The following is a 14,604-nucleotide window of genomic DNA, read 5'->3' as shown; positions in this document are numbered from 1 at the left end:
TTACAATATCAACAACGTATCCGTGGTAATCGTATATAATCGTATCATGATCTATCACTTTGAAAACGAGTAGTCGTTCGTCGATTGACAGAGTTGTCTTTTCATCAATACAAATGGCGGTCGGAAACGAAAAGTCAAACGGTCAATTTATGAGAGATAAAAAGCTTCGGTTTTGCTATACATGATGTTTAAATGACAAAAACGGGTGATAAGATAAATAAGAAGACTCGGTAATAATGATTTGCTGAATATTATCCGTTTAAACACATTTTTAACGTAAACAAGTACATCCGAATGTCGACATTTTGGCAACATTGAGCTAACAAGGTAACAAAAATCGATCTTCCAAGCATTGTAAAGACATTATTCTTTGTTTTAATTTTAATTCACTAGGAAAATCTTGTACAGAGCAACCTTTTGAACTTCTGTATCACTTGTTTAGGCGATCCGAGACTGCGTTCTCGAGTTACAGCACGTTTTTCAATATGCAACTTTTCTTGAAGTGCCGGTCACGAAATTAATTCAGGCTGGGGAATCTGAGCGTGCAAATTTGCCTCGGCCACAGAAACCCGCGGAAAAAATAAAATCAGTAGTGAAAGTGTTAAATATATGTAATAATTCTAATTAAAACGAACATTTTACATTATTAGTAGTTGTCAACTGAACCAAGTGTTATTTAGATCATACAGTTTTTTTTTTTTGAAAATTCTGCCAATGGGAGATAACTCTTGTTATATTTAATTGAAAAAAAATTGAGTGATTGCATTTTCCTTAGAAATATGTATTTATTCTAATTAAAATGAACATTTTACATTGTAAGTGGAGTCTAAATATTGTGCATCCAATGCCCCAAAAGTTAATTCTTGAATAGCACTCATCTTTACAGTTTTTAATCCAATAAAGGAGAATAACTCATGGTCAGTTTATCAAGAAATGAATGATTGTCTCAGAATAATTTTGGCTTTAATGTTGATAATACTTTAAATCATTTACATGTATCCCTGTTACAGGATGTTCCCCAGGGACGACGGACACAGTTACAGAATAACATGTTATTACGGGGAGGATCTATAGCTAATGATGCCTTTGATTACATAGAGAACGCTGACAATGACAGCTCCCTGTCAACACCGTCAAACAGTTACTGGGAGAACCCATTTGCACAGGATTCCCTTGGTGATACTGCTATTAACTTAAATAAAGTAAGTCAATTGAATAAAGGTTATTCATATTTCTGTCTATCTGCAAATTCATTCCTAAAATTACTGTTTTACTAACAGTAATGATAAGTGACCAGTTAGGCCAAAAAAAAAATAGGTATGTTTCCGGTCGCCCGACCGACCCTAATTTTTTGGCGCCGACCCTAACTTTTTTTTCCCAGAAAAAAAAAAAAAAAAAAAAAATCCGGATTTTTTTCTTTTTTTTCCGGAAACGGTTTTTGTTTAGTATAGCCTTTGAATGGCATCTTTTAAACGTATGATTTCAAATAAAATTTTAATACAGTAAGCATTTGTGTGATACAGATTGAAGTCAAACAACGGCATGGCTTCTGCTATGGCCATCAGTCAAAGTGTGTTATCAATAACAATCGATGAGTGTCCACACAGGAACGAGAAAAAAAGTATAATAGCCCCATTTTCTAATTCTACCACCTTTATTGATATATTCAATCAATCAGTATCATGACTTTGGATTAAAGAACAATGAATTTACTGTGACTGGAAAAAACCATGAAATATCTCCCACATTGACAGTTGGGGAAGTTGTGCAGCTTTTTAATGTGAGGGACTTTAAATTCAAGTGTGTTGTTCCAGAATCTGACACTTTTGAACTTTTGAATACACAAAAAACAACCGAAGCAGGCCAGTAAAAAAAAAAAAAAAAAAAAAAAAAATGCCTACCTACCGACAGGGATGGGGTAATTAAAAATGTAATGGTAATTAAGTGTAATGCATTACAATTTTCCATGTAATTGAATGTAATGTGTAATTGAGCATTTTTTTAATTACATGTAATGGTAATTTAATTAATTACATTGAAAAAAGCATGTAATGCTCAATTACTTTTGAATTACATTTCAATTACATGTACCTTTTATGGTGTTACAGTTAAGGATTTGTGTTTAATAATATAAATTGTAAAAGAGAGTCAAAAAATGTTGTGTAATACCCGATTCCATAAATCACTACATCACCTGCTTAAACGAATGATAAAGAACTATTTTTGAATTTTGAAACTTAAATGTACTGTGAGATCATTTAATAGCAATTCATTAATTTGTATCAATGTTTTTTTCACAAAAATCCATATGATAAATTATTGTACAAGTTATAAGTGATTTTGTGCCCGTTTTTGTACAAATTGTAATTTGTACAAGCACTTTTTGTACAAATCACAATTTGTACAAAGTCAAAATACAAATTATAATTTGTACAAAATGATAACTTGTACACAACATATACATTGTTTGTACTGAAAATTATTTTCAATATTGTGACGAGCACACTTTTTAATATTTTTAAAGTAAAATAAATTTTTTTTTTAAATTCATCTATAATTTCTTTATTCATGTTATGTTTAATTCAAATGAGTTCATTTCTGAGATGTCAAAATACCCCTTGATGTATTGGCAAGTTAATAGGAACAAATTCCCTCTCCTATCAATATAATGATCTTCTAATCATAAAATTTCCATGTCCTGATCAAGTAATATCTTGCACAACATTAGCTCCTGCCGAAAGACTATTTACAATTGCTGTTTTCAGACTAGATATTCAGACTATTTGACCAAACATTAAAATAACTATATTAAATGTTTATCAAATGCAAGGCTTTAACTATGCTTACTTGAATATTTTACACATGCATTATATAAACATGTAAAATATTGTTAAAAAATATCATGATGAAATGTAATGTGTAATTTAATTAATTACTTTAGTAAAGTAATTGTAATTTAATTAATTACATTTCAAAAACTGTGTAATGTGTAATTAGTGTAATTGACCATTTTTGCAATGTAATGTGTAATTTAATTAATTACATTCCAATGTAATTGACCCCAAGTCTGCCTACCGACCCTAATTTTTTGGGGCATGCAACAGGAAACACACCTATTTTTTTTTTTGGCCTTAAGACTTATCTGATATTTTTTATGAGGAAAGGGTTGCTGCACAGAAAAATAAAGTAGTAAAAGCTTTCTTCTGGAAAAAAAAGAAAAAAAGTAAAAAAAAAGTTAATAATTTAAATGAAAAAACAAGAACACTCACAGTTACTGAAAGCTAGTTCAAAGCCATTACAACTATTAAACAACTTGTGTTTCCCCATATAACAAATTTAGAGTAAAGATGTTGTAGATAGTCTGAGAAATGCATGAACTTTTGCAGTGCTTAATACAATAAGAATCAACAGTTGGATATAGAGTTGTCTCATTGGCACTCGTACCACATATTCTTGTATCTAGTTGACCAAATGTAGAATCATGAGTTCGCAATATATATTCAGTTATGTTTTACTTTCCATTTGTACATGTATGTATTTTATCACATCATATTAAATTAATATATTTTCAATCTACAGGCATTACAAAAAATGAGAGAATGTGAAAAGAAGATGGCGTCAGAGGAGGCCAAGGTGAAGAGTTTAGAGAGTGCACGACAGAATCGTGAGCTGTCAGAACAATACAGTAGCTCTGCTGTTGACCAAGGAAGTGATAAAGAAAGTTCAGTATCATCATTATCAGTAAGTCAACAGGTAACCAGGGGTAATATTCTAGGCATGTTGCACTCTCACTGTTACTCACCAGTTTGAAGTTAACAGACAGCATGCACAGCTTTTTACTCTGCCACATTAATTATTTTAACAGGTAATCACTTACTGTTCATTTATTTTCCTGGGTACCTAAGTGTGGATAAAAGAAAAGAAAAAATCTTGGATTTCTGCATACTAGAATATATAAAATTTGTACTTGTTGAACATTTTATTTTGTGATTCACCTGCATCCACAAAAATTCCTATCCTACAAATGAAAATACCGATAGCTCCACAATAGTTAAGGTGGTACCCAACACTTTAACTAAAATTAAATTGGCTTGTTTAATTTTCATAAAATCTTTACAAAGTATTTACTTTGACCCTTTTACAAAAATATAAAAATTTGAAAAAATTTGAACCAACCGTTTTATCAGAAAAATTACACTGGTTATATAGCAGTTTGACAAACACTTATTTTGATCATTGAGAAGCTTAATACTCCCTTAACAACACAACGTAATTAAAACGTTTAGCTGATTTTACAGAGTTATCTCCCTGTAGTGTTAGGTACCACCTTAAATGCATGTAACAATAAAACATCTAACTTATCTTTCATTTTACATTCACATACTCATTCTGATATTGTCAACTTTCCCTTTATTGTTGGAAATTTTCCATTACTTAGAAAAAAAAATAGGAAACCTCCCTGTGAAGACTTCAGTTTTGAAGTTCCAATTTCCCACATATGAGGATTGTCTCCATTTTGCTGCTTCTTTGAATATTATTTATTTTGAATAATTTTGCCTGGTTGAAAAAGAGAAATGCAAATATTTTTAAAAGAAATATAACATCTACCTTAAAAAGAAAAATTAAATATTTTTAATAAAAACAGTTATATATTAGTTTAGAAAAAAAGCTTCCTGAATCTCAAGTAATAGAAATTTCCTCAAAGGGACAAAACCCAGTCATGAGGTTTGACAAGCTGACACATTTCCATTCTTTTCACTGCACAAATATAAATGATCTACACTCTCTAGGCTTGCATTACCTCACTCACAGTTAAGAGACAACCAGTCTATATTTTAGACATTTTGTAGCAAATGAAGAGTTAACAGGAAACCAGTTTGGATATTGACAGTGGCGGATCCAGAACTTTTCCTAAGGGGGGGCCCGCTCCAGTCATGCTTCAATGATTCCCTATATAATCAACCAAATTTTTCCCATGAAAGGGGGGGGGGGGGCCCGGGCCCCCCAGGGCCCCCCCCTGGATCCGCCTATGATTGGGCATTCTCTGTCATTTTATAGGGTTATCAAGCACCCATTCTGTGCATTTCAGACATTCTCAACCTTTAAAAGATTTAACAGACAACCAGTGCACATTTTGATATTCTTTGCTATGTTAAAAGTTCAAGTAAACCATTTTGTTAATTTTTTTCATGTTCCATTCTCTTCAGATTTGCATGTGAATAAATGTGCTGCAAGAAACACATTTAAAATTCTCTCTTCACCAGGAGGATATTTGAACTGTAAATTCAAAAACTTTTATGATGTTTTTATTGTTTCGAAAACTGGATTCACAAAACATAAAAACCCTTTTAATTTTATTTGATAGCATAATTTGTATGCTCTGAAATCTAAATACTGATTCTAGCATTTTTATTTATTATTGTTGCAGAATCGCAAAATAATAAATACAAGCACAACTATTTTAATTTATAGCATTTTAAATTTAAACGGAGAACATTGACTTTGTTCATAGTGATAAATTTACTTGTCCATGTACTGAAGGCATTTTCCTAATAATTTACAGTACTGTGGATTCATTATTATTCGTTGGATACCAATTTTCGTGGATTTCGTGGGTACAAGTGAACCACGAATTCAAATGTTCAACGAATAACATATTTCAATAGGCTTTGTATACAGAGATTGGAAAAACCACGAAATCAAATATCCACGATTATGCAAGTTTTCAGCAATCCACGAAAATTGGTACCCACGAAAATAAATGAATCCACAGTATCTGTTCTTATAATTGAACTCCAGAATTTATCTTTACAGCCCAAAATAGACACCCAGCAGGTGGATCGCCAGATTAAAAGCATTATGACAGAAATCATACCCGTGATCAAACAACACATGGATAACGTGTGCTCCTCAGAACTACTAACATATATCAAGAGATTAGTTCTATCATTGACACGACAACGTGATGGGAGTCAGTACTCCAGGTTCTACCATACCCAGTTGGGATCATCACTGCAGGATACTCTGTCAAAGTTTGAAGGCAGGAAGTAAGTTACTTTTTTATTGATAGAATTGACATGATTTTTAAGTACATTGTAAGTTGTTGATTTGTAGATGTTATATTACTTTATATCATTTTCGCATAAATGTTGATTTGTTCGACCTTTATATCTTTATTGTAGTGACATGGATTATTCAACCAATGGAATCACCCATAGGAAAAAAATAAACATTTAATCTTGTCATTATTATATAAGGTTTGTGTTTGCATGAGAATAGTTTTAACAAATTGTTGTTTTTGCCATGGATTCTGTATTCTTGAAAATTTTATACTATGGAATGGTATTCTTAAATATTCTGCATGACTTTGTCAGAATTTTTTTTCAATGAATTAGCTTCTTTCATTTTGATTCAAATGACATTTGTGTGTGTCCACCTTTTAATCATTTGAACATATATTACAGAATGAGAGATTGCGGTGAAGATTTGTTAGTAGACATGTCAGAAGTTTTATTTAATGAGTTGGCTTTCTTCAAATTGATGCAAGGAATTGTGGATGTTCCCTCAACATCTGACCAATCACAGCAGACTTCTCCATTCAAATCATCAGGGACACAGGTATATTTTGTTCTCAAATCCCTCAGTTTGTTTTTATCCGTCACTACTGTTTCAGACCTGTAAAATTCCTGATTTGTAGAAGATTTTCTCTCTAGAGAGTTATTTGATCTGATACCTGAATACTCACAATTTTGTACACTAAATATCTCAAGACAGGCAATCTGAGGATTAAAACATGCAGCACATATACTTTTTTAAAATATATTTTAAATAATTTAGGAGTTTAATTTTCATAAAATTTTGAAAGTATTTACTTTGAACCTTTGACAAAAATATAAAAAATTCCTGAAATTTGAACCAAGCAATTTATCAGAAAAATTACACTGGTTATTTAGCAGTTTGACAAACACTAATTTTAATCATTGAGCAGCTTAATATTCCCTTAACAACACAACGTTATTAGAATGTTTAGATGATTTTACCGAGTTATCTCCCTGTAGTGTTATGTACCACCTTAACTCTTCAGACTTTTAAAATGCCCTGTTACAAAACAGTGGAAAACATTTCGCTATTGACCAAATTCATTGCATGTTTGATAATAGTATTACCAAACAAGTATGAATTTATTTTGTATGAAGTCATATTTTTCTATTTTTAGACACAAGAAGTTGAACAGGATGATGATGAGGAGGATGATGATGAAGAAGAAGAAACAGATCAGACTCAGGAATCAGATACAGAAACTACTTCCTCTACTGCTGAGGAACAAGCCATCAATACCTCTATCAAGATGGCTGAAAATGAGGAGGAGGAGTTAGGCAAGGTCAGACTTCAAGTTATCTCAGATTTACAAAGTTTTAAATCATAACCTGATTGAGATTCAATGACTTGGGCTTTGTCATTTTCTTAGATGTGATTACTTCCCTTTGAATAATTTTTAATAGGTGTTCTAGTTAATTTGTCACAGAGGACAATGAATTGAAGTTTAATTGTTGACATGTTTGAATAAAAGATTTAACCACACCATTGTGTTGATTAACATGTTCGATATACATGTAACAGGTAGCTTTATTCTAAGCTTTAGTAGTTGCAAAAGTCAGTGAGCATACAAATGTAAATTATCCATTGTCACCTTTGTTGTTTTAATGATTATCAAATACAGATTTTTTTACACTAATGAGAAAGCATTCCAAAGACAAAATCATTTGATTTACTGTCCAACATGTATGGCAATCACTGCTGTACTTATGTTTAATTCACAATCAGTATCTATACAATATGTCAAACTTTAAATTGTCCAGACAATAAAAAATTAAATTAAATGAGTGAATTTTGTGTTGTATACAGAGCAGAGATGACGACTTTGCTAATGAGGTACAAGTAAAAGATTCTGAAGACAAAGACGAAGACACTGAATCTCCATATAAAAGATCTCCAGTACAGATAGAGCTGGCTGTGTCAGAAACTAAACCATTCACAAGGTACTGGGTCACTGTTAATAGAGATCGCTATGTCAGTAACAAAACAAATCATAAGTTACTCTATCCCTGACAAAATAGAGCTGGTTGCCTCAAGTCGAACCAATTCCAATGTACTGTTATTGTCAGGGTTTCGACCCTTCTTTTCAAAGCAGGAAAGAAAAAATTTGGACATGAGATAACACAAAACAACAAGAAGCGAGATGTTAGGAAAATCTAGAATTTTGACAACTGTTTTTATACGACCCCAAAAAAAATTTTGGTTCGTATAATGGTATGATGTCGTCGTCGTCCGAAGACACTTTGGTTTCGGGATAATAACTTTAGTTTAAGTGAATAGATCTTAATGAAATTTTTTCAGAAGGTTCAATACCACAAAAGGAAGGTTGGGATTTATTTTGGGGATGATGGTCCGAACCGTTTAGGAATTAGTTGCCCAAAAGGGGCCAAAACAAGCATTTTTCTAGTTTCAGGATAATAACTTGTTTACCAGTATTTCAATTGTTCTGAAAGTATACTGCAATGTTTAAAGTCACAAGTAGAAGGTTTGGATTCATTAAAGGGGTTATGGGGCCAAAGTTTAGGAATTACGGGCCAAAAAGGGGCCAAAACAAGCATTTTCTAGTTTCCAGACAATACCTTGTGTGTAATTGCATGGATCTCTCTGAAATTGTACCACAATGTACCATATAACAAAGGGGAGGCTGGGATTAAGTTTTGGGTCAATTGCCCAAAATATGTAGGAATTAAGGGCCAAAAAGAAGCATGTTTCTAGTTTCCAAACAATCATGACAATAACTTGTGTTCAAGTGTATGGATCTCTCTGAAATCGTACTACAAGGTTCAATATTACAAAGGAAAGCATGGGATTGAGTTTAAGGGTTATTGCTTCAAGGGGGGGGGGGGGGGGGGTTTCAATAAGAAATATTCAATTGCACAGTATTGTGCAATAGATGTGTTAGATCATTAATTTTGTGGCAAAAACCTATATTATGTCAAAAATTTGATCACAATCAAAATTCAGACAGTATCAAGCTTGAATATTGTGACCAAATTTGCCCCAACTGTTCAGGGTTCGACCACTGGTGTCGTATAAAGCTGCACCCTGCGGAGCACCTGGTTCTAACATCAAGAAAGGTTCAGTTATGTTGGTGAGAGATAGCCATTTCAAGACATTTTGCATCAAGTCACATCAAGTCACATCAGGAACTGGCTGGAAAGTTGAACATTCTAAAATGAACAGCACAGGAAGAAAAGACATGAATACACACACTCAAGCCTCTGCTGTTGTATTGCAACAATTGAAAAAAAAAATGGGGAATTTGAAGACTGTTTTGATTAGTGTTGTCAAATCGTACACTTTTGACTAACCGGTTACTCGGATAATCGTTCGACCGATTAACCGGTTAACCGGTAGTTTGAGTTGGTGTTTGCAAGACTTATCAAAAGTACCCTACACATATATATAAGATGTGGTATGAGTGTCAATTTGACAACCTTTCATCCAAGTCACAAATTTACGCTTTTAGAATTGAAGTTTGTCCTCTGGCATTATCAGGCTTGTCTGTGAGGTTTCCTGGCGAAGTTTGACTTTTAATAATCAACTACACCGTATCAACTATAGCGTTTGTACCAACTTCAGATTGAAAAATAATATAAAAAAACTTCTTGATCTCGTAGAATTGAATATGTCTGAAACTAATTATTCTTTCCTTTTCACTTGTTGTCTCCGAAAATGATGTGGAGTGTTTCATTTTGAGTGATTTATTATAAAAAAAGAAGATGTGGTATGATTGCCAATGAGACAATTCTCCACAAGAGTTCAAAATGACACAGATATTAACAACTATAGGTCACTGTACGGCCGTTTCTTTACTTTGTTTGCATGTTACTCGTACTATCACGTATACATTGAGTACATTCACATTGGTTTGCATTTCAAAACTTTTGAGTTAACATTTCGTTTAAAGTAAGACTAAGCCTTGCACGACGGAGGTTGCACATTTAGATGTATGTTTACACAATATTAGATTAGAAACGAAATAATGAAGTAAATCGTAAAATTTAATCCCATTACTGATTTAGAGTTACTGCTAAAAAAACATGTATACTAATTATGTTTCTTTAAGATCCTGCCCCGAGCTGAGAGACAAGTTCTAATTAATTTTATGTTTATAGGATTAACAATAGCAATCAATTTACTTGACAACTGATCTGTCAAATTAATTACCACGACGACATTTTTAAAATAAAACCTAACTTTTTAATGATTTCAATTCAAATTTATATAAAATCTATCAAAATTTAAAAAAAAGTCTGGTTAACTGGTTAGCGTTTTTGGTATTCGGTATTTGGTCGTTCGACCGGTTAACCGGTTAACCGTTGACAACACTAGTTTTGATACAACATTCTATTTCTGTTCATCAAGAAGGTAAAAAACCCACAAAAGTTACATCAACAGAAAATAGATTTTTCTGCACTATGTAAGATTTAAAAGTAAAAGAAATGAATGTGTAAAATGCTTTCCTTTGTTAGGGTAATGTGATTAAATTTGAATGTTGTTCATAAAAATCTTTATTAAATCTATTTATAGAATCGGCAGTGATGAAGATGACGAGGATGCATCAGAATCCCAGAGCGCTGATGATCCATCAGAGACTGCCGTGTCGAGGGACGCCATGATGGAAAGGTCACTTGACAATGATGACGGGACCACTGACGGAATGCCTGATGAAGATTCTTTTGTCAAGATCAGTAAGGAAGACGCAGACCAAGGAGCTAATACATCAAAAGACAGCAAGTCATCAGAGACGCAGTGTAATGGAGAGGTTAGTTATTATAAATGATACTTGCTCAAAACAAAAAAGGAAATGTACAGTCTTGGTAATAAACTTTTAAATTGTTAGGCCCAAAACTCAATTTTTGGAAATTTTAAGTTAGATTCTGTTGGCCTATAGAGATGATTTTTACAGGCCTGAGAGCAAATTTACAAGCCTGGACTGTTGGGCATGTGGTTCAGAGTGAATACTGGATGTAGGGTTCATGTCAAACAAGGAGGACAAATACTGTGAATGGATTATTTTGTTGGTGTTGATTGTAGGGGATTGACCAAAAATGGTGTTGCCATTGATACTTAAGGTGGTACCTAACACTACAGGGAGATAACTCTGTAAAATCAGCTCAACGTTTTAATCACTTTGTGTTGTAAAGGGAATACTGTAAATTCAGAAATTATTGCGTGCATTTATTATTGCGATTTTGTCATTTAAGACTTAAATGCGATTTTAATTTTTACGATTTTGAGAAAAATCCTGTTAAATTCATATAAAATATTTCAAAATGCGAGTTTAAATTATTGCGTTTACAACTCCGTCGCATTTTTCGCAATAATAAAAACCTCGCATTAATTTCTGAATTTACAGTATTAAGCTTCTCAATGATCAAAATTGGTGTTTGTCAAACTACTATATAACCAGTGTAATTTTTCTGACAAAACGGTTGGTTCAAAATTTTTGAAATTTTTATATTTTTGTTAAAGGGTCAAAGTTAAGACATTGTCAAAATTTTATGAAAATTTAACGAGCCAAATTAATTTTAGTGAAAGTGTTGGGTACCACCTTAATTTCATAGTTTTGACATTTAATTGGAAATTTGTTACTTTTGTGGCTATCAAGCTGAAAATTTAATATAACCAACTGATGGTTTAGTCTGTTATTAAAAAATATGTTAAAACTTCATTCAGCATAAATGTACTTCCAATAAAATATGAAAATGCTCAAATTTCATTTTTATTTCAGGTTTTAATGAATGGAGAAATTTCAATTGATGACCTTCCACCATCACTAGATATCTGTCAGGTACTATACTTTAGTTAATTCACTATTACTTTAGAAAAAAAGAAAAGTATAACAAAAAGAAACTCAATTATCCTTATCAGTCTGTAAGTTAGCTTGATTAAGTGTTAATATAACAACTTCATAATAGTGAAATCTATAAAAGATGTAGATGACCATAGAAATATCACTTTAAATTTGATGATTTTGACCTAGATAAATGACTTTGTTGACTCAAAAATTAACATTTGTTTTTCGGATAGTTAAAAGAACATGTTGCGTTATTTCCCAATAAACCGTGGATTCATTAACTTCCCTGATTACCAATTTTCTTGGATGAAGGAATTGTATTTTAGTGATTATTTGATTTTGTGGTTGGCAAACAAACATTCATATTTGATCATTGGCACTTCTTTGAACATCTTAATTTGTAGTTTAGAAATTGGTGTCAGACTAAATATAAAGAAAATCTAGATGGACAAAAAGTAAACAAATAAAAATCAAATGTTAAAATTTAAAGTCAGGCAGGGGTCTTATCAGTGTGAAATACAAACAACAGCACATGCCATGGCAACCAAGGAAAAGACAACTTTGAGTTAAAAGTCATTAATTGTTTTTTGTTTTTTTTCAGGGTGGTATTCAACAACTAGTTCAACAAGAACAGGTAAATAACTCTGGTACTGCTGCTGTTCTGGCTACCATGGAAACAGAACAGGAACTGGCAGGGGATGGACTGTTTCTTAAAGAACCAGGTACATAATTTTCAAGGTAAAGACACTCAAAATGCTCTACCAGGAAGGTTTGTTTGAAACCGTCCAGAAAATTTCAAGGTCTTTTAGACATCAGGCTACATTTCCATTCTCAAATAAAAAGAAGTGTGAATAGGCAAACTTAAGCCTTATTAAAACGTGTTAAAATTAAATGATTTAAATAATTATATACTGTGGATTCTGTATTAATCGTTTTGTGGGTAAAGGTTTGATTTAATTTTTAGCTCACCTGACCTGAAAACAAAATGGCCAACATGGCTAAAATTTGAACATAGTGGTAAAATGCAGTTTTTGCTTCATATCTTTTAAACTAAGACATTTAGGGCAAATCTTTCAAGATTTAAATGTCCATCAGAATAAGATCTATCCCCTCACAAATTTTCAGATGAATCCTACAACCCTTTGTTGTGTTGCTGCCCTAAAATTGGTAATTTTAAGGAAATTTTGCAGTTTTTGGTTATTATCTTAAATACTATTATAGATAAAGATAAACTGTAAACAGCAATAATGTTCAGCAAAGTAAGATCTACAAACAAGTCAACATGACCAAAATTGTCAGAGAACCCCTTAAGGGCATACGATACAGTTTTGATCCTGTATTTACAGTTTGATGAAAATTTCCATATTTTGCCTGATTAAAGGGGCACTAGCTTCTAGATATATAAAAAATCTAAAGTTTTATTTTTTTCTGTTCAATCAATAATGAAAGTGAAATAGTGAAATAAAAATTCACTTTTTGCAGCTAAAAAGGTTCAATTTTGTCAAATTCGCTAAGAAACATTGACAATAAATTATTCACTTGCAAGTGAATGAGTCGACCTCTTTAAATCCGTATTCATGTGAACTTCAATTTAACCCCTAGCTAGAGATTGACAACGCATGTATTTTATGTGTACTGGTTATTTAAAAAAAAAGAATGTCAACAATGAAAGTGAAACTACGGTAAATCCTATACGGTTAAAAACAATGAGAAACATCTATTTTTTATCTATAAAATAAAATCAAACAGACCTATAAAAATCCAATTGCACGTGTTGGTTTAATCTATTCATAACTTTATTTATATTTACATCACTTATATGGTCATCTGAGGTCAAATCGATAGTTAATTAGATGGCGTCTGGACTAAAAAACACACGAAACGAACCTATATATTATCTACCCCATGCTCTGTAAACTGTTTATTTTAGACGTTTGATAGTTGGATAAATGTTTTACATTGTTATAAATCAAAACATGAGAATTTGAGTCAAATCGGTGACCACGAATTTGACAGCTAGTACCCCTTTAAATCAAATATGTAATAAAAAATATACCTTCATGTGCTACTTTTTGAGTTAAAGGAGGTTGAAATTTGGTATATTTGCTCAAAATTCAGATTTGTGGCCGTATTTTCTTTCGAAAGAAATCCATAACTTTTTTGTTTTAAAAGATAAACACAAATTGTTTTTTGTTAAATAATTTGTTATTTCTGTAATTTATAAGTATCCTAAAAACTTATGCATTTTTTATTCAGAAATAACGCATATTTATTAAATGGTCATGAATTGAGAAAAAAACGTAATTTTTTGCTGCATATTTATAAACATTAAAAAAATTGCACTATTTACAGTTTTATAAAATTTGGTTTCCATAATCTCCCTGCAAAATGAAACAAAATGTCGTTTTAAAAAATAGGGGTCCATGCACTCGTTTTCAAATTAAGTCAGTCTGAATGATAAAGATCAGTCGAAAAATGCATCTTTTCCCAATATGTCACAGTTTGACGTCGCAAAAATAACATTTTACGTTAGCAACGTCATTACCTCCCCTGTAACTGTATCGTATACCCTTAAGGAGTTATTGTCCTTTATAGTCAATATTGAACAACTTTTCGTCATTTTTGTAACTTTTACAGAAATCTTCTTTTCTAAAACTATGGACCAAATTTAACCAAACTTGGACACAATCATTACTAGGGTATCT

At 32.0% G+C, this 14,604-nt stretch overlaps 1 protein-coding gene across 29 annotated transcripts in view; it reads left to right on the top strand.

Annotated features, from left to right (window-relative positions):
* Positions 1-14,604, top strand: part of LOC139486302 (pericentriolar material 1 protein-like) — a 55,526-nt gene that overhangs the window by 37,631 nt on the left and 3,291 nt on the right. For 21 of the 29 annotated variants that reach the window (XM_071271144.1, XM_071271143.1, XM_071271139.1 and 18 more), the window contains 9 exons: positions 1,011-1,202; positions 3,580-3,753; positions 5,815-6,047; positions 6,465-6,618; positions 7,217-7,381; positions 7,906-8,039; positions 10,630-10,864; positions 11,834-11,893; positions 12,501-12,621. In XM_071271144.1, coding sequence (XP_071127245.1) covers positions 1,011-1,202; positions 3,580-3,753; positions 5,815-6,047; positions 6,465-6,618; positions 7,217-7,381; positions 7,906-8,039; positions 10,630-10,864; positions 11,834-11,893; positions 12,501-12,621 — 1,468 coding nt within the window. Of the gene's footprint in view, positions 1-1,010; positions 1,203-3,579; positions 3,754-5,814; positions 6,048-6,464; positions 6,619-7,216; positions 7,382-7,905; positions 8,040-10,629; positions 10,865-11,833; positions 11,894-12,500; positions 12,638-14,604 lie in introns of all 29 variants that reach the window. The other 8 variants (XM_071271131.1, XM_071271128.1, XM_071271127.1 and 5 more) reach the window with 3 other exon arrangements.

Source organism: Mytilus edulis, chromosome 8 (assembly GCF_963676685.1).
Source record: "Mytilus edulis chromosome 8, xbMytEdul2.2, whole genome shotgun sequence".
In the NCBI taxonomy this organism is placed as follows: Eukaryota; Metazoa; Mollusca; class Bivalvia; order Mytilida; family Mytilidae; genus Mytilus; species Mytilus edulis.
Note: the sequence above shows the minus strand (reverse complement) of the source record. Positions and strands in the feature narration are given on the sequence as shown.